General features: G+C 35.4%; 1 protein-coding gene across 9 annotated transcripts in view; it reads right to left on the bottom strand.

The window, feature by feature from the left end:
• The window catches only part of kalrna (kalirin RhoGEF kinase a), a 273,541-nt gene that overhangs the window by 66,562 nt on the left and 184,810 nt on the right, over positions 1-22,169 (bottom strand). For 6 of the 9 annotated variants that reach the window (XM_087267317.1, XM_087267318.1, XM_087267320.1 and 3 more), the window contains exon 33: positions 21,890-21,992. In XM_087267317.1, coding sequence (XP_087123443.1) covers positions 21,890-21,992 — 103 coding nt within the window. Of the gene's footprint in view, positions 1-19,099; positions 21,993-22,169 lie in introns of those variants that run through there. The other 3 variants (XR_015499039.1, XR_015499041.1, XR_015499040.1) reach the window with 2 other exon arrangements.

The following is a 22,169-nucleotide window of genomic DNA, read 5'->3' as shown; positions in this document are numbered from 1 at the left end:
TGTTGTTTTTATATTATTATTATTAATAATAATAATAATAATAATAATAATAATTATTATTATTATTATTATTATTATTATTATTATTATTATTATTATTATTATTTTAAACTTGTAATAGTTGTAATAGTTATGGAATAGTAGTCTGTGCCAACACTGTCATTCTGTGTTAATGGACATTCAGAAGTGTTACACTGAGACAAAAACAAAACAAAAAAAAAAAAAAAGTTATTTTATGCAAAATAAAAACTACAGCCAGATAAACAGAGCTAGAATTAGAGCGTTACAACGAAGGAAGTCATCATCTGTAACAGTGGATATTCTTCACAAACAGGAAACTGATTCCTGATCAGATGTGGCATTTCAGTAATGCTTAAAGATAAAAACGTGCGCGTGTGTGTGTATTTGAGAGGGGACATTATGACTGCTGGCTACATTATAGAAGATGAACTCTGGCCAGAGAGTACATCTGTTATCAGTTTTACGGCTTTACTTCAAGCTCTCAAATGTTAACAACAAAAGAAAAAAAAAAGACTGATCTATATGCATGGCTCACATGCAGAATACAACTTTAACCAAACCAGTATGCTTCGTGGTAGTCAACATATAAATGTAATCAGCTCTGATGTTGACTGAATCTAGCTACTGTCCATTGCTGGTATAGCTGGTCAGGTTGGGAGATGACCAGCTAAAACCAGCTTGACCAGCCTAGCCAAGCTGGGAGTCCAGCCAAAACCAGCTATATCCAGCTTAAACCAGGCTGGTCAAGCTGGTTTTAGCTGGATTTGGCTGGTCATTTTCCAGCCTGACCAGCTAAGACCAGGCTGGAAATGGCTGGAAACCAGCCTGGAAGTGGCCAAAACCCCTCTAAAACCAGGCTGGTCAACCAGCTAAAACCAGCCAACCAGCCTAGGCTGGTTTAAGCTGGATTTTTCAGCAGGTAGTGGACCAATCAGAAAAGCTCAGAGGCGGGGGAAGTGTTGCAAGTTTCTGTTTACAGGTACCCTCGCACTATACACTGCCTTTTCTTCAATCTGTTCCTAATCGCCGCTTTTCACGTTTTCAGAAGCAAGGACATGTTTGCTGTGAATGAGCCCTTATGCTGCAAGCTGATCAGCTAATGTTTACGTTTGTAATATTTGTATTGTATGTGTTTTTTGTGCATTTTAAAACTTACAAACAGCACCTTCAAAACCTTATTTAACCTTAGCATCAAACACACATTATCAATTAAGCAACCCAAACACACATGACTAACACACGCTACTAATTGAGCTACAGGAAGGCTTAAAACCCCTAATAATAAAACATCAGCAGAGGATTCATTTAAAGACTCAAGGAAACAGAAGGAGACACAAACAAGTGTTAATGACATGCATTAACACTCAGGCATCTGCTGAATGATCCAGAAAATCTAGAAGCACTCTTCAATAACCAGAAGACCAAAAACACACACACACACACACACACACACACACACACACACACACACACACACACACACACACACACACACACACACACACACACACACACACACACACACACACACACACACACACACACACACACACACACACACACACACACACACACACACCTGTACAGATAAGTGAATAAAAGTAGCCAGAGCAACTGCTGTCCTTCAATTTCACCGAGCAAGCAGCCATTTGAGATTTTATCTACCCTATGCATTTCCTGTATATAGAACTCTTCCCTCTATCCACCACTGAACAATGTTCTGAGACGCACGGCTTAACAGCAAAAGCAATCAAAGCTCATTTTAAATAAATTAGCCAGAATTGTCCAATTGGGATCTACAGCTCCACACCCAAATTTACTCAACTATGATTCACTGTTTTGAATTTGTTTAGAACATAATCAAAATGAGGTGAAATTGGATTTATTTAATGGAAAAATTGATTTTATAAAAAGTCGACAAGCAATGGAAGAGTTTCATTCTGTATCAGTTTAAATTAACAAATTAAATTTTGATCTTTTTTAATTTGTTTTCCGATCAAACTGCATCTTGCTTTCAGATTTGCCAAAATATTTTCTGCAATTAGAGGAATAAGAATAACTAAACCGTGCTGAAAAAAACAGCTTAAACCAGCCTAGGATGGTTGGCTGGTTTTAGCTGGTCGACCAGCCTGGTTTTAGAGGGGTTTTGGCCATTTCCAGGCTGGTTTCCAGCCATTTCCAGCCTGGTTTTAGCTAGTCAGGCTGGAAAATGACCAGCTAAAACAAGCTAAAACCAACTTGACCAGTTTGGTTTAAGCTGGTCAAGCTGGTTTTAGCTGGTCATCTCCCAGCCTGACCAACTGAAACCAGCCAACCATCCCAGGTTGGTTTAAGCCGGACTTTTCAGCAGGGAATTTTGTAGAGAAATAACAGTGCAATCTGTGCATTAGAGTGATCCTTTTATTTACTTTCCTTGGTGATGACGCAATGAAGACATATTTATTTTCTTTATTATTAATAATATTTTTAGTGGTCTTTTGACCTTTAATTTGGATAGGATAGTGAAAGTTACCATCTGGAAATTATTGGGAGCAGAGAGGGGGAAAGGGTAGGTAAAGAACCTTGAGGGGAATCGAACTAGGGTTGTCGTGAGCACCATGGTGCTATATGTTGGACTTTCCCTTAACCACTAGGCTATTGGCGCCGACTGAAATATTTATTTTAGCTGCGTAAGGCTTAAATAAAAATGCTGTTTTGGAATGAAGATAAGAGTTTGATCAAAGGTTTACGAGAACTGAAAGGCGTCAGTGCTTCATATTTTCTTTGTGAACCTAAAAACTGGACATAAGATGTTGGATTAAATCAGGTGAGGTGGAAACATATACATATTAAATAATGTTATCTATTTGCTATATATCTAAATCTAATTACAACACATAATTAAAGTTGTAGGTATTTTGACAAAATTCTGACAAAATACATTTTTCTTGGATTTATTTTTATTTTTTTTGTGTTTTTTAGGGGGAGAACTTGTTTTTTTATGTTCAACTTACTTAAATTTGCAAAACTAATAAGTTAATTTAAATTCTTTATGTTATCCCAAAAAAAATAAATAAAAATAAATGTGTGCAACTCAGCAATTTTTACAAAGCGCACACACATAAACACCATAGTAAAAATTTGAAGTGGATCAAAACCCTTAATAAATGTATTTTTTTTTTACAACAACATACACTGTTAATATTCAAACATTCAATCATTTATCCATCAATAACACTATTTTGACCCACTTAAAATGTTGACTGCTGTGCTGTATATTTAGATTTGTTTCTTTCTCTGTGGACTAATAAACCTTCATTTATTAGTATGATATCTTAGTGAAGTAAGATATCTCAGTGACCTATAAGACTAAATGATAACGTGTGTCTCGTTGTTAGTCATATTCGGTAAATTCTTCAGAGGCAAATGTATTATTCTGACATATTTGCTTCAGTGCCTGAACTATGAACCAAAGAGTTCCAGGTAAATAATTAGACAAGTGCAATAATAATGAATGAACTGTGATGATTTTACAGAACTTCAAGTACTGGTTATGTAATGGCAGAATTATACTGCCGCATAATAATAAAGCAAGCAAAAGAGAAGGACTTTTTTGTTTTAAACAACAACTATAAAACACAAACTGTAAGTAAACTGATCAGATCAAATTCCAGACTGTTATAGTCAGTCAACTAATAAAAATGTAAAAGTATTGCAAACAAACACACAATAGTGCACTTGGTTCAAATGATACATAAACTAGGGCTGTCATTACTCTGTAAGGACACCTGTGTACACAAAGAATCCATCAGAAAAAAAAAAGACACAATGTACCATTTACAGTGCAATTAAAAGCTAGGACATGATGTCATGCTGATGTCATAAAGCAGCATGTCCAAGGAGGAAGCAAAGCAGACCAGGTGTTGTTTAATCCAAGACTGCTGACACTTTTTAAATGTGATTTTTTTTATGTAAAAAATAATAATAATAAAATGAAAAAAAAAACAATAATATTAAAACAAATAAAATGAAAAAAAAAAATTATAAAAAATCAGTCAAGGCCAAAGAAGGTCCCTGGTCAATTTTTTAGTTCAGTGTATTTTTGGTGTGGGAATTATAAAACACATTCTTAGTTTTTTCAAAAATTATTATTTTAAATGTTTGAAATAAGCTGCAAACGAAGATGTAATGTAAAAGAAAAAAACATAAGCCAAAGCAGAGCAAATAAATTGACGGTTGGCATTCCGCCATGAGATGGCGACAGAGATAATAAGTCCTAAGGAGAGAAAAGCTCAGCGTTTTCTCAGTGTACATTTTAAACCACAGCTAAACAAATCATAGAACAGGTAAGTGATATTCTAGGTCTATCTCTCTCCTTTTTATTTTGTAGTACTGTATTAATACCATAGAAATCTAGTGTGATTGCAAAATAAATACTGGGAAATCTCTGTAGACTGATGGCATTTCATGACGTTCAGCCTTAAAATTTTAAAACGTGAGCAAAATCAGCTGTTTTGTCATCACTTTGGATATTATGCTAGAGAATCATTCAAATACTAGCCCTAAAGTGATGTGTGTTAAGTAGCAACACTTTCTGCTGTTTTGATGTCAGCTGCAGATGTGAATGAATGGCGGAAGAAAGCAGCTCCTCGTACAAAAGGATTTTTTGATTTTCGTTTTTATATACTCGATTATGCCATCAAACTGTTGTATAAACACAATATCATGAGTAGCAGTGCGATATGGTTGTATATTGGCACTGCTCGGGCACTCAAGCACTGGGCCCACCAGTGCCAATATACAGCCATATCGCACTGCAACGAATGTGATATTGCTCATTTATACTTGAAATAATATTAATAACAATTATGTCATTTGATTAAATACTGTAAGTAGGGGTGTCAAAATGAATTGTTTCCTTGGTGCACCGCGATGCAGATGGGGACAATTCGATATCGGTTCAGTAATAGATCATGACCGGTAATTACGTACTGACCTATATCTCTTATGTGCGATGTCGTAGCAGAATACTATGGCGAAGGAGGTGAGGGTGATTAAATAAAACGCTCCAACTACTTAAAAGGTAGATAATTATGCGCAATTCAACTGCTTATGAGATTGCTAAAAAAAGTCTTTCGTTGACACTGAAGAAGGTACAGCACATGACCCACTATTTCACTAGGGAGAAATGCTGTAAAACTCCATCTCTCTCTCTCTCTCTCTCACTTTAGACATTTAACCCACTGGCCTGTTTGTGAGGTAACTTTTCCTCTCCTCTCAGCTGATAAAGCGATACTAGTGGATCCAGACACGAGCGTGCCTGAGTTGCAAGTTTTCTGCACTGTGTCTATTACGGATTACCTGTGATAACCGCGTAGTATGTGCATTTAGACTAAAACCACGTCTGTTCTTCCCGCTTCACTCATCGGTGAACAGCGCTTTAGTTTTTAAAGCCAATAGGGTATATGTCGAGCTAGTGTTCTTCCCATACCGATAAACTTCCGGTGACCTGTTATTTTGAACTTTTTTCCATTTTATACTGTTCCTTTTACAGCATCGATGTTGTAATGTCATTAAAATACATTCAGTTAAATAAACTTTGGCATTCATTTAGTTGCTCAAGCGTAAAACGAGACTAAAAGCCGTTTACTCGCACGCGCCCGTCAGAATTGGCAGGATAGCGCAAAATTTCCATTGAATATACTGAGGTAAAATAAATGCTCATATTATAAAGACATGGCGGATGAAAATGTAATTTAATACAGTGTTTCTTGTACAACCCGAGACCCACTTTATATCGGATATCACTCAGCCAGTGGAGATCGCTGATTTTTAAAAAAAACAGACCTTAAACGCCTCGGTTTTTGCATTGAATACAGTTCGCTGGAAGCGCTTAACATAGGTTACTGGCAAATTAAAAGTCCTATTAGCATGCTTCGGCATATACCCTATAGCAGCCCTTTCTGTTAAGTGGGTGAAGACAATGACCAATCATAGGAGTGTAAGACAGCGTTAAAAAAGGAAGCGGATAAAATTTACATTAGTTTATTTGCGATAAATGCTCATGTTGTCTTCGGTGCATGTATTGGAGTTTTGTTTGACACATTCATAAAGAGTGTTTTCTTTGAGCAGGTCAAATTAAAGGTACAGTTCATATATCTTACTGCTTGTATTAAAGGACAACATTCTATTGCAAATGATATATAAATATTAATATATTTATATATTTTAATTTAAAATAATTATGTATCTAATTATGTATTGAAAGCATCGTCCATGCACCGAGATATCGAATTGAATCGATGGCATGATAATAGTCAACGAACCGTGAGACCAGTGTAGGTTCACAACCCTAACAGTAAGACAGGATTATTATAAAAACCCCAACAATTTAATATGGCTCTTATTATTTATTTAAATATATTTCAGAATGCAATTTATTGCTAAGACAAGAACGCAGCATTTTCAGCAGCTATTTCTCCAGCTTCAATGAAAGAACTTGCCATCTGTAGACAACAAAAACACAAAATAATTACCATTTAGGCTTTAAACTTGTGTACTATCACATCAACATCTATCAATTTTATAAGAACAATAACTATATTAATGAAAATGTATTATTTTTTTTATTTACTGTCATCAAGTCAAGTTTTTGAGATTCAAGTCAAGTTTTTAGAGGTCTGAACAGAGCTCTGCTGTTGAGCGTCATACTTTACAAAACACAAACAACACACACGCACAGGGAGTCTTTTTAAATGTCACTGAGCATGACCGTGTGTATGTGCGAGTGGTCAGGAGATGTGTTCAGTAGTCTGCCTCCTCCTTCACTCTCTCCCACCATCTGCTAGCAGAGTATCAGGTAACCGTAGTGACCGAGAGGAAAGGCGGGTTGCTAGGTAATTTAGGGTCTCAGAAAGAGAATATCTCACGTCAGAAAGGACACAAACGTCACACGAGCTTCACGTGAAAGCTTTCATAAACTGCAGCGCTTTATCATGGAGATCTGACCAATCTCTAATCAATATTAAAACTTTTCCCACTGAAGACTGCGGGTAGTTCCACAGTTTCATTTCTGTTCTCCATTCATCGCAATGAGCCATATGATTGTGTTTTCAGCCATTAATAATTGTCTGGTGAAAGGTTGCTGTGACTATTTTCAATTTCAAGAGGTTCCTTTTACAGTATTGATAATCTAATTGAATGAAAAAGAAACCGGGCACCATCTTACGAGGACTCTATAAGGAAAACAATGATTACGTGTGAATGTACCACAAATCATGTAGCACTACTTGTTTTCTTCAAACTTAAAGGGGAAATGAAGCACTCAGTCAAGTTTACCTAATCTTGTACATTGGATTCCACATTAATGAAAGTATATTAAACAAACTCGATTAATAGTATGAAAGCATATGGGTAGCATAATTCAATTCAAAATGTAATATGCAAAATGGCAATGCAATATGTTAAATGGCAATGGATTTCTGTATTTGAATTTGCATTTTCCAAGACATATGAGCAATGTTTGGTGCAGAATGAAAATGTAAATTAAATTACATTGTTTGCATTTCTCATTTCAAACACTGTTTTAACATGTAAATCGTATCCACATTTTAAAGCTTTATAAGTAGCAAAATTAAATTGAAAATGCTTTACACAAACTGAATTTGATGTGAATAAAATACAAGCAGAAACTGTGGCAAAATGATCATTTAAATGTTATTTGTCCTAAATGCATTTACACTCACGTCTAGGAAACGCAGGATTACATTTTCAGCATAACAGCATGGGATGTGTGTAGCAAAATTAATTTTGAAATGTAATACGCAAAACGATAATGCAATATGTATATGGCAGTGTATTTTTGTTTTTCAGTTAGCATTTTCCAAGACATATGAGCAATGTTTGGTGCAGATTGAAAATGTAAATTAAATTACATTGTTTGCATTTCTCATTTCAAACACTGTTTTAACATGTAAATCGTATCCACATTTTAAAGCTTTATAAGTAGCAAAATTAAATTGAAAATGCTATACACAAACTGAATTTGATGTGAATAAAATACAAGCAGAAACTGTGGCAAAATGATCATTTAAATGTTATTTGTCCTAAATGCATTTACACTCACGTCTAGGAAACGCAGGATTACATTTTCAGCATAACAGCATGGGATGTGTGTAGCAAAATTAATTTTGAAATGTAATACGCAAAACGATAATGCAATATGTATATGGCAGTGTATTTTTGTTTTTCAGTTAGCATTTTCCAAGACATATGTGCAATGTTTGCTGCAGAATGAAAATGAAAATGAAAAAAACATGAAGCATTTTCATTTACCACATCGCGACGAATGAAAGCCGATTTGAAATTGAAAATGAATTCTGGCCTGGCCAAGCCCACAGACGGCCGCCGTTGCTGCAGAAGCGTTTTAGGTTATGTCGTCACAGCTGCAGCGAGGACTATTTGGGACATTTGGCAGCATAAACAGGGCGAAGTCTGTTCCTCAGCGGCTTCGTGAAGCTGCACGAGCCCTCAAGCGTGAACTGGGAAATACTGTAGAAATACTGTAGAAAACCAATTTTCATTCTGCACCAAACATATGTCTTGGAAAATGCAAATTCAAATACAGAAATACATTGCTATTTAACATATTGCATTGCCATTTTGCATATTACATTTTGAATTGAATTATGCTACTCATATGCTTCCATACAATAGAACCTTTTTGCAGAAAATGTCATGTTTTACTGTAGATTTTAGACTTAGGGTGCCGCCATCTTGGAATGATGCTGTGTCTGACGTCACGGGGTTGGTTCTGTTCCCTCCGCTAAACAGATACAGTGGAAGTAAAGAAGACTGTAAAGCCTAATTTAACCCAATGCGTGAAGTTTTAGACGTAGAGCTGGTGCAAATACAAGCATCAGATGTGTGTCTAATATAAAAAAATATATATATTTATTATATTTTTCTTTTTTCTCTTTTAATTACTGATCATTTGATGCACTTTGATTCACTCTCTGCATTACGCTGCATGACTGCTTGTTTGGGTTTCCACCATGATTGTCACAGACTGAACACAGAGACTGGACAGCCTAATTGAACTCAATGCATAAAGTTGTGGACAAGCATCACAGAGCTGGTGCAAATACAACACATACAAGCATTTAAGTGTCTTCAGTTGTTTATCTTTCTTATGTTAATACCTTTCATTTGATGCGCTGTGATCAACTCTCTTACACTGTTCCAGAGCTGCCTGACAAGGGGATATACATTCAGACTAACGCAACGATTAAAATGATTCATGACTTCACACTTTACTAAGTTATGTCTGTGTGGATTATGTCAGGACATATTCCCTCTTCAAGACGATCAACTCGATTTCTTAATATGTATGATGTAAATACCTGCCATAAGAAACATCGATCTTAGTTTAGTTTAAAACATGAGCTGACATAAGAGGCTGTAGCAGTGAAAAGTGAAAGTACTCACCCCCATTACATCAGCACCGAACCTGGTTGAAACTACAGGCAGCGTAATACAGAGAGTAAATCATTACTGATGTAATAGAGGCGGGTACTTTCACTTTTCACTGCTAAACAGTGAACACACATAAATATATATACACATAAATATATATATATATATATATATATATATATATATATATATATATATATATTTTATATTAGACGCACATCTGATGCTTGTATTTGCAGCAGCTCCACGTCTACAACTTTAAGCATTGGGTTAAATCAGGCTTTACAGTATCCTTTATTTCCACTGTATCTGTTCAGCGGAGGGACCAGAACCAACCCCATGACGTCAAACACGGCGACATTCCAAGATGGTGGCGCACTAGGTCTAAAATCTATAGTAAAACATGCTGTTTCTTCTAAATTGTTACATTAATTGAGTTTAATATACTTTCATTAAAGTGGAATGCAATGTACAAAATAAGGTAAACTTGACTGAGTGCTTCATTTCCCCTTTAAATGCCTCTTTTGTACAATATCTTGCACAATATTGTTTTGTCTTATGTAAAGTTACCTGTGTAGTCTGTCTTAGGCCATGTGTGTAGTTAAGTATTTATAGTATATGTATAGTTAGTCATTAGTTTTGTTCGATTACCACTCTGATATGCGAGTTACGCAAAAATGTAAGAATAGCTGTTAAGTCTAGAGTTGTGTCCATATTTAAGATTAAGTTTATTTATTTAGCACTGAAGTCCTGCGAGGCATGACATAGCAGACTGACAATAAAGCTCAACTTCATTCATTCATTTTCTTGTCGGCTTAGTCTCTTTATTAAACCCGGGTCGCCACAGCGGAATGAACCGCCAACTTATCCAGCAAGTTTTTGCGCAGAGAATGCCCTTCCAGCCGCAACCCATCTCTCGGAAAAAGCTCAACTTGACTTGACTTAAAATTGTATCAGAGCATTAATTTAGTTGTTAAAATTAGATGAAAGGCCATTTAAATGCAAGCGGCGTAAGGAGCAGCAGGCAGGCCCTGAAACAATCAGCAATCTAGCAACCAGCATGTGCAACAAGTTGTAGAAAAAAAAAAAAAAATCCAGAATTTTGAATTTGGAGTATTTCACACAAATAGGGGAATTGTGTTTTTTTTTTAATTATCTTTTAAATTAGTTTTATTTTAGTGCAGTACATTCAAATACATTTCAACAGGGTTATTTTCGGAAAGAGATTTTAATGAAACAACTGAATAATAAACTTAAAAATGACACATGGGAGAGTGAATAGAGTTCATTTCTGGGTCAACAGTCCCTTTAAATATGATAGTAAAGAAAGGGTGTGTTTGGAAGATTATGTCAGCATGACTGGAATATGGTAATAATCCATTTCCTGTCACCACCTTCAACCTCTCTCTCACACGCATACAGTTGAAGTCAGAATTATTAGCCCCCTTTAAATTTTTCTTTCTTTTTCAAATATTTTCCAGATGATGTTTAACAGAGCAAAGACATTTTCACAGTATGTCTGATAGCATTTCTTCTTCTAGAGAAAGTCTTATTTGTTTTATTTCGGCTAGAATACAAGCAGCTCTTCCAACAGTCTACAGAACAAACCATCATCATACAATAACTTGCCTAATTACCCTAACCTGCCTAGTTAACCCAATTAACCTAGTTAAGCCTTTAAATGTCACTTTAAGCTGTATAGAAGTGTTTTTAAAAAAATATCAATATTTTTTTATCAATATATAGTCAAATATTATTTACTGTCATCATGGCAAAGATAAAATAAATCAGTTATTAGAAATGAGTTACTAAAACTATTAAGTTTAGAAATGTGTTGAAAAAAATCTTCTCTCTGTTAAACAGAAATTGGGGGAAAAAAATAAACGGTGGGCAAATAATTCAGGTGGGCTAATAACTCTGACTTCCACTGTACATATTTACAGTAATGTTTTTTAATGCTGATGCTGCTCACAAAGGCAGTGTTTATTTGATAAGACATAGAACACAAAATGAAATTAATTTAAACAATTTTAAACAACTGTTTTCTTTTTAAATGGAGTTGACATTTTAATTTCATCATCATTACTCCAGTCTTTAGTGTCACATGATCATCACAAATCAGCACAACATGATGCTTTGCTGTTCTATTATGTTATCAGAGAGTACGTTTACATGAACACCAATAATCCGATGTTAATATGATAAAGAAAATACTCTGATTAAGCCCATGTAAACAGAGATTTTTAATTATTTTAATCTGACTAAAATGATAACTGAACTGAAGAGAAATGGCTTTAAGACATGTGGAGTTTGCCTATTTTAGTCGCATCACTGAAGTGCAGTACAGACAAGTAAACATCTTAATCAAACTATTACCATTCTGTAGGATATCTGCCGCATTTTGAGACAGGATATACACACACGGCTGTTTGACGCTATTTTCTACACCTACTGAGTGAGTGAAAAACCACAGGCACCCGCATCGAGTTTTTTTTTTTTTTTCCCCGTACAGCTTATAGCAGTCAACCCTCCCGTTTTCCCAGGATTCTCCTGTATTTTACAGTTCTATCCCGCTATCATCCCGTAAAGGTATTTTTCTGTATTTCTCCCGTATTTTCAGTCTTCTCTGATAGTTGGCAATAAACATTTAAGAACCGAGCCTCCCTATACGCAACCCATACCGCCAAACCACCAGGGGACGCCCCTCGCTCTTTAATGTGAATCTGTTTTGAGCTTTCGTTTTATTTAGGCATGAAAACACTTTGAAATAAACATAAAAACGGCAGGATTCCCTTCCTTTTCATTACAGGTGCGGTCTCCCCTTTATATGCAATCCTAAAAACAACCATATAGCGGTGTGTGACTGTCAGCTGACTCGCTCCATAGTGATTCCCAAACAGATTCTGTACGCGTGATTCGATGCCGATTGAAACTCTGGGTTTTGGGAGCGTGTTTGAAAAGACATATACACATAATTATAATAATAACATCTAAAGATGTCGATCTTGGTGGGGGTTTTTTCTAACACAACTAATTTCGTCCTAAATGGGCATAAAAAGTTAGGAAAGCAGTCAAATGTTAGATGTGTGCATTTTTAAAGTGACACCTCTGTTAATGTAATCAAACAAACAAAACAAATCTAAATAAAAAAGAGATTCATTCGTTGCTCTTTAATCAGAATGTGTAAGTTATACAGTGAAGAAACGGCTCTGCACAAGACTTTTGGCCAGCGGAGAAATTAAAATGGTCATGTCCAACTGAGCCTGGTGTCTTTCTAGGCTTTTTTTCTTCACTCTCCTATCGGTGAAGTGATTTTTCCCTCTCCACTGTCGTCTCTGGCTTGCCTGGTTCAGGATCGGTAAAGCTACGCATCGATGAATTTGCTCTTCAGTGTTTGGACTCTCAGTAATGACTTTAAACCACACTGAACTGAGCTAAACTGAACTGAACTTAAACACTAAAAACTGAACTACCCTGATCCAGTTACTATGACCATGTATGTGAAGCTGCTTTGACACAATCTACATTGTAAAAGCGCTATACAAATAAAGCTGAATTGAATTGAAACAATGAGACTTGATAGCTTGATTCTATTTTATTATAATAGCTATACATTTTAATAAGCTGAACTGTTTGCTAATGTATTTGGTGCTAATGTATACTATTTATTTTTTCTTTTGTAAATAATAATAATAAAGCATATTACTGACTGTTTAACTGTTTATTATATATAATTACATTTATTACATTTTATTATATATGATTACTGTTATTATATCTATTAACAACGAAACAACTCCAACTGAACATATTAGTGCTATGGTGGTCATATCCCTTATTTTTACATCCCAACGTTGATGGGTATGATCCAGCTTGCAATATCAAATTCCATTAAAACAACACTCCTCCAGCAGTTCATACCCACATCCAACATCTTGTTCGTCACAGGGTGCATGCATGAAATGTTCCTGAATGAAAGTGAAAGTGCCAAACTGAAGTCAAAGTCGACAAATTAAAAATGAAACAACCGGAATTGCATGACGTTTCGGATAGCGTGGTGATGCTAATCAAATTATGAGCTATAACATGTAAAGCAAGATCATGAAGGGTAAATTCGAAAAGCAACTCATGTGAACACCTTAATCCTATTATTATCTTATTCAGATCAAGGCAAATAATTTGATTACTGATGTCCACATTAATGTAATCAGTTATTATTAATTTAAATTCACTAATAACGATTCTTACAATAATCAGTGGCGAAAACATTCACTTCAAGATTTTATAGAAACTGCTACACCTCCCTTGTACTTTTAGAAATCTTTGATAATGTATATGTATCTATGATATGCAATCTCTTTTCAGACACATGAATAATATACAGTATAAGAACAGTAACAACTGCTGTGCTTAACAAAACAACTACATTACATTCAATGAGACAATACTACTAATAACAAACATGACACAAAAATGCCTACATAAAAACAAGTTCAACTTGGCAGTTTCACAGCATATTGCTCAGAAAACAGCCTCCACACCTCAAACCAGCTTGATCGCAGACAACCAGCTCACACACTCTATCAATAAAGCCCTGCTATCATGTGTGCAACACACACACAAAACCACAGACACAATTAAATCCTAGTACTTACATTTGGTTTATAGAATCTGGAAAGAAATCGAAACGAATATATAGATTTCACTTACACGACTGCTCTCTTTGAAAAGTTTAAAACTCATCCACTTTGGCATGACGACTTCTGTCTCTGCACTCGCTCTCTCACTCTATCTCTCCCCCCCTCTCTCTCTCCCTCTCTCTCTCTGAAGCACCTCTGATTGGTTGTTTTCAGTGTTCAGCAGAGGTTAAAGACTTCCCCCACCTGTATCTGGACCTGGCTGTTTGTTAAGGTGAGCAGATTTAGGAAATGGACGCCAGGGACGTTGTTCTACCTCAGTGGTCAGAATATCACAGCTATCTCACTTTTTATTATCCATGGATTATAAAACACAGGACAATACTTGTTTTGTCTTTGTTGGTCCTATATACGCTTGTTAAAATTAATGATTAACCCTCCTGTTCTCTTAGAATCATCTATACACCGTTGGTCGCCTTCATTGAATCTCTAAAATAAAGCAGCTAAAATTAATTTCAATCGTCAAATATGTTTTACGTGAAGAAACAACCTCATCTTCATCACAAACTCTGTGTCTACGTATTCCCTCATTAGCGTGGAGTTTTCAGTGGGCGACACTAGCCTAATCTCACCAGAAAACGTAAGTATTTTACGTTTTGTCAGTTTAGTGGCTAATTGGATTTCAGTCGTACAAAATTGTAAGATTTTAAAAAGGAGGCGTGGCACCTAACCCCACCCCTAAACCCAACTGTCATTTGGGGATGAGCAAATCGTACTAAATTATACAAATTAGATTGTACAAATTCATACATATTAGTCACTAAATCAAAAAGTTACGAATTGCAGTGAGATTGTGTCATTTTAGACTAAAGTAAAGGGTTTAATTTTGACTGCTAAAAAGATTGAGGTAACTGTCTCTATATTGTTTACCATGCTAATTTGAATATTCAATCAGAATTAGCATGCAAGGATGACTTCAAAACAACATCAACACTATCTAGTTGACTGTAAACATGGATGAACTTTGATAGTCATTGGCTGCTAATATGATTTTCCTATTTAGAATTAGCAAAGAATACTTTTCTGAAATTATATTTTCAAGGAGAATTTCTGAATATCCGAATATAAAACAACTTTAGCTCTATGCTAAAAAGTACCTGTACAATAAAATTCATAAATGTTGTGTGTGTTTGTGTGTTGGAGGGTGCCAGTAGTTTTTGCTTTGGAAAAACGGTTATATAGCTGGCAAGTCAAAATTGACCAAATTATTCTGTTAATGTCATTTAAAAAAATTAAAAAACAAAACAAAAAAAAAACTTTGATTTAATTTGATTTATTTATTTTCGAACAGAAATATCTTACATAAAATATCTTTACCAAAAAATACATTTCAACATGGTCAAAAATGGAGAACCATTTTCCATTCCCACCACATACAGACATACACAAACATTTTTAAAGTTTTCCATGTTTTCAATCTCCTAAAATTTAGTTCTTCTCTCAGATTATATCCCCTTGTCTTTCTTCAAAAAACACTTGTATGCATTTCAGAAGTAATATATTCCTAGCTTTAAACACAAACTGCGTTGTTTAAATGTAACCAAACCATTGAACTTAAGCATTTTTACATTTTTTGAATAAAGGATTCGTATGCTCCAAATACCCCACATGTTCCATTGGTCTAATTACTTTTTTCTGCATTGTACATAAGGATCGTAAATTAGACTTATATGTATTGACCCATTACCAGAGATGGGTTGCAGCTGGAAGGGCATCCACTGCGTAAAAAACGTGCTGGATAAGTTGGCGGTTCATTCCGCTGTAGCGACCCCGGATTAATAAAGGCACTAAGCCGAAAAGAAAATGAATGAATGAATGTTTTCCCCCAAATTCCAACACAATAACTCATATACTGTATGGCAACGTAAGCGTGTTATATAATATATACATTGATTTATTGTCCAGGATAAAACTTGCTTTATACACTCTTGCTACAGTTTTTACTAATTTTGATATCACATTATTTATATGCAATTTCTAACTAATTTTATGATTCAATATAAGATCAATACTCTTAATTGCATATACTCTTTCTATTCAGCTTATTCGCCGCATATAAGCGGGCGCAGCCATTTGAATCTTTTTGGCTCAATACTTCCAGTCTCATTCACTTCCATTCATCTTTCGATGTTAAAAATAGCTCGTTTTGCTGCTTGATGTTGCAAACTGATATTTTTTTATTATATTCTACTACTTTGTTTGTATTATCATGCAAAAATTTGTTTGTAGGGCAAGTAGTTTGACCCTTTTTTGCCGTTTATTATTCCTAGTCATTTCTCCCATAGGGAACACAATTGGAAGTTCTAAAACAAATCGCAAAAACGAGAACATTCCGCATTGAAGAATAAGGTCGATAACTTCATTATCAATTTGTAAATCTATATTATGACTGCTTTTTAATTTCCTAAATAACTTTAAGATAAAAAAGTTGTTTAGTTTTTTTCTGTTTAAAATGATGCCTGGGTCATTTTTAACCCATACATCATCAAAAGTGTTATATTTTTTTTTAATGACCAAATGAAAACAACATCACATATCCAAGCACATTACAAAATCTTAATTAATTAAATGTTCTATCATTTTGTATTTGTGTTTAATTTATTAATTAAATATAAATTGTATATTTTTTTCATTTATATTAAATAAAAGCTAATTACAAGTTCCAGTTAAAGCCAGCCAGAGCTATGTGATGGCGTATGATGGTCTTGTGACATGTGTTTAGCGCTGAGCTGTGCAGATAAAAGCATCATTATCCAGTGTGATGAATGTGATTTCCGCAGTGTACAGTAATGAACAGACCATGAGCTGTTGAGGGAGAATGAAGGAAACTCTTATTCCAGAGGGAGACACACCACACCACACACACGGTGTCCTTAACTCACACTGCTCTGAAAACAACCCAATAATGCGCAGGAGCGTTGAGGAAACCATTGTGGAAACAGTCATTATTATATAGTATATGCACTTTCATGTATTTACTTTTAAGTTCCAGCAGTGAAGTAACACATACTGTAGCCTTTACCTGGTGAAACTGCGTGATAGGAAAGTGTTATGTGATTTTATATTCACATATTTGAAATATCTCTTTAATAATGTAATTTCAAAAAAGTATTGTTTACAAATTCTAAATAGTGAAATCATATTAGCAGCCAATGACTATCAAAGCACAACCTTACTCACAGTCAGTTAAATAGTGCTAATGTTGTTTTGAGGTCATACTTACGTGCTATATGGGTATACGTGGAGCTAGTGTTTCTTCCCATACTGATGAACTTCCTGTGAAGGTGACTTGAATATTAATCAATAATACGCTGCTGTGTTGTCAGCCAATCGTTGCATTGCTGATCATGATTTCGAGGATTGATAGATCTGTCCATCACAACACACAGAGATCTCAGATCAGTTTCTCCTGACATTTGAATCTGATTCGCAAACTTGTTTGAAGAATCAAATTAGCCAGAGATCAGTTCACAGGATGAACAGATCCAGGATCTGCAAAATCATCTTAGATCATGTAAGTGAGGTACGAAGAACAGACGCCTGTTTTTTTCGTATCATGCTTTGTTGCAGTGTTTTGAAACACTTGTGCTTCGGGATCTCGACACTGTGTCGAAACGTAAGTTTCCATCCCTAATATCCGATATAAAGCGGGTCTCAGATTGTACAAGAAGCACTACAATAAGTTACATTTTTCCTTGCCATGTCTTTCAAAACAGAGGTAAAGTTGGTTTTATATTTGGATATTCAGACATTCTCCTGTTTACAGTCAAATGTTTACAGTCAATTAGATTTTGCTAATGTTGTTTTGAAGTCATACTTGCATGCTAATTCTGACCGAATATTCAAATTAGCATGGTAAACAATATAGAGACAGTTAAAAGATTGAATGTACGAATATAAAACAAACTTTACCTCAAAGCCTCTCATGCAAGTATTGCTGGTTCGATCCCTGCTCGGAACGAGTGGGTGAGTGAAAGACCAGTTGGAATACGATAAATGTAAATAGTTTTGAATATGTTGGATTTTACTACAGTCATTGGTGGTGTAATGCAACATACCATATGTGTTAATAAAACACTATAATTGAGTAATTTGTTTATATTACTGTTGTTGTATTACTACAAGAATGAGTTGGTCAGTTGTGAACGTTTGACATTTTTGCAACACAGTGCTTTCCCACACTTTAACCAGCAGAGGTCCTCATCGAGCTCTGATTTAGAAAGCTTTGAGTAACAAACCTTTTCCAGATACATTTGAGGTGAACGCTGGTTCAGAAAGCTTCATTTCACCATCACTAGGGAGCATGTCACAAATTGTCATTGAAAAAATATGTGGATATTAAACAAACTTTACCTCAATTGATTTCAGACCCAATATTCAAAGTAGCATGGTAAACAACATAGATAGGATGTCACAAGTTGTCACTGAATGTGGGATGTAAAACCAACCCTACCTAAATCTGAGGTTGTAATAAAATAAAGATAAAAGATTAAAAAACCCAAAGATAATCTCCTCACGCTACAATGATAAGTTGAAACAAACAAAACTCAAAACACCAACATGCACCTGTCGCAGCACTATTGACATATAGCAGATGTCTTACTTTGATCTGATAAGGTGCTTCATAGTTTCCGTGAGGACAGAATCCAGCACACAGTTTGAAGAGACTTTTCATGGTTGTACATGTCTAAGAGATCAGTGTTTTGATCTCATCATCTGTGCTGCAGCATGACAGCCCCTGCAGCATTACTACAGCTGGGAAACCCTGTGTGACATACACCTGTCAGTCACTGATCACATGACCCTTCTGGGGCGGTGTCTAGAGTTTGGGTCTGGGTCTGTATCTATCAAGCTTCTCACAGTGACAGATAAGTCCTAAAGAAGTTGACTAAAAATTAAAATTCGGTCATTATTTGCTCATTTTTTTTAAAGTAAGTTTGAATTTCAGGATTTTTTTATGGTTAAAGGGATAGTTTACCCTAGATCTGCTCACTATTTACTCACCTGTCACTTGTTTCAGAATTTTAGGAGTTTCTCTCTTCTGTTGAACACAAATAAAGATATTTTGATAAAAGCCAAAAAACCCGTAACCATTGACCTTTCCTTAAAATATTTTCTTTTGTGTTCAACAGAATAAAAAAATAAATAATAAAAGGGTTGTAACCACTTGAGTGAGAATAAATAGTGAGCAAATGTTTCATTTTGGTGTGAACAATTCGTCTAAGATCTGGTAATTCACCCCTACTTTAAAATTGAAGTTTAAAAGCAATTTTCTTAAAGGGATAGTTCACCTTAAACTGCAAATTCTGTCATCATTTACTGACCCCTCACTTGTTTTAAATCTTTATTAAGTATCCACCTTCCGTTGAGCATACAAGTTGCTATTCAGAAAAATGCTGAAAACATGTAACCATTGGCTTCCTGAAAAAAGTGTTGCATGCAGAACTGTTGCAAACAATTTATTTGTGTTGAATTTAAACAAACAAATTATATTTAATAATGCTCAACCTAATTCGTTTGTTTAAATTCAACACAAATAGATTGTTTAAAACAACCTAACGTAAAAAAAAAAAAAAAATGAGTAAATCCAAGGAATCATCTTTGAATAATTATTTTCAAATGGAAGTCAATGGTTACAGGTTTCAACTTCCTTTTGAAATATCTACTTTTGTGTTAAACAGAATCAATAATAATAATTATAGTAATAATATTAACTTAATATTACAGTGATTTCCGAAGGATCATGCGAGTCTAAAGACTGGAGTAATGAAGCTGAAAATTCATTTTTAAAATCACTGGAATAAATGATTAAATTAAATGAAAAAGTTCTTTTAAACAGTTATTTTATAGTTCAATGACATTTCACAATTTTACAATGTGTGCTTTATTTATAATGAAAAAAGTAAGCCTTGGTGAGCAGAAGCTAATTTTTTAAAACATTTAACAATCATACTGACCCTAAACTTTTGACCAGTTGTGTATATAATAATCTATAAGCGAAAACGACGCCCAAAGACATCGCAACCAAATATAAATCAGAGAGGTCAGACTTTCTCATACAGAGCCTCATTTCAGTTGTAAAGTTTTGTTAAAATCTATCAACTGAATTAATCAATCTATTAAAGAAACGTTGGCTAGCAATGCATAATAGGCCCAAATTATAAAGAGAAATGAGATCATGAAGCAGATCCAGGCCTGGATTGGCCAATTTGAAGGACCGGGAGAGTTCCCGGTGGGCCGGTCCGTTTTTTGGCCGCGAGGGCCGGTGTTTCTAGCTGCTTGCACTCTCAGCAGTCGCATTTTTTTTTCCATTTATTATTTATTTGACCATAGCCTCACTCTTTTTATTCATTATTTTGCCGCAGCTCCGCTCTTCTTATTTATTGTCTTGCAGCCCCATGAGCAAAATGCAGCCTGCAGGGTAATGATGATGTAACTATCATTCCGGCCACACAAGTGTAACAGCGCCATTGTGGTCCAGTGGTCAGCATGTTGCCTTACGACGTTGTCAATCCATGTTCGATCCTCACCTGAGTAAATCTATTTTTTTTTTTTTCATTTTTATTGTTAAGACATATAAAACTGTAAGGTTGTTGAACATTTAAAGTTCTAAAGCAGCTGTTTTCTTGAAAAAGAAGTGATAGTGTAATTAGAAACTAAATTGGAAATTTACTTATTTTAAAATAGGGACATTATTTTAATATAGTCAGTCGTGAACTGAAGTGGGCTGGTCTAATGCTTGAAACTCCAGGGCTGAAAAGGAGTCTCACTCCGGCCCTGAGCAGATCAATGTTCATCTTTCTTTCGAGCTGTCAGTGCAGAAATGAACAAAACAATAGGCCTAATACAACGTATTATAAGATTAAAATATGGAACAATTATCAGATGGTAACTTTTCATCAATTTTCCTAACGGATAAACCAGCCTGATCTCACGAGAAAACGTAAGTATTTTACGTTTTGCCAGTTTAGTGGCTAATTCGTACGAATTCGTACGAGTTCAGTCGTACGAAATTGTACGAATTTTAAAAAGGAGGCGTGGCACCTAACCCCACCCCTAAACCCAACAGTCATTGGGTGATGAGCAAATCGTACTAAATTGTACGAATTAGATCGTACAAATTCATACGAATTAGCCACTAAATCCAAAAGTTACGAATTGCCGTGAGATTGTGTTGGATAAACAGATGGTAATATTTCAGCATGTCGTATTAGAGATTAAACGCACATTTACCGGTATGACATTTTGTCACTTTCTCTCTTCATATAGCCGTATATGTGGCTATTACACAATCATAATACACTGTGATATAGCCTGGGTTGTTAGTTCGTTGCATTGTTTTGTTTTCTCACTACAATCGATCCGCTCAATCGAGCAGAGACCACCACATTCGGGCGATCTCAAACCGATTGATTTGGTGCGGATCCGAGCGCGATTGCTGGATTTACATATGCCAAACATATAATGGGGAAACGAGACAGATTCGGAGACAAACATCTATTTATGAAAGCACCCTAAGATTGTATTTGCACGCAATTGACAGACAGTCGCAGCTAAATTTTTGTGACAAGGCAACAACCATTCTGTACACTGGCCCGAGCGTCTCGTCCGCTGGCCCTGGGCTATTGTCAAGCCCTGTACAGTGAACCGAAGTGAGTATAGAAAAGAGAGTAACTCTAGAGGTTAAAGGTCTACCATTTACGTGTGTATATTCATACCTTGTCACTGTCTACAGTGTTCTGAGAGGTTCTGGATGCTATGGAGATGGTGTCCGGCTGACTGCTGCCGTCTCCCTGGCTGTCAGCATCCTCACCAGCGTCCCTGCAAGCATAAACGCACATCAACCTCAATATTAGACAGAATATTTCAGATTGATCCAATATGTGTCAAGTACTCCAGACAGCCCGCATATCTATAGTGGCTCCCTGATGCTTGTAAATTAAATACAATATTCCAGAAATTATGGAGGGAACGAGCGAGAGAATATCACGTGTAGTA

The sequence above is a fragment of the Danio rerio genome, chromosome 9 (assembly GCF_052040795.2).
Source record: "Danio rerio strain M-AB ecotype USA chromosome 9, GRCz13ab, whole genome shotgun sequence".
NCBI classification, from domain to species: domain Eukaryota; kingdom Metazoa; phylum Chordata; class Actinopteri; order Cypriniformes; family Danionidae; genus Danio; species Danio rerio.
Note: the sequence above shows the minus strand (reverse complement) of the source record. Positions and strands in the feature narration are given on the sequence as shown.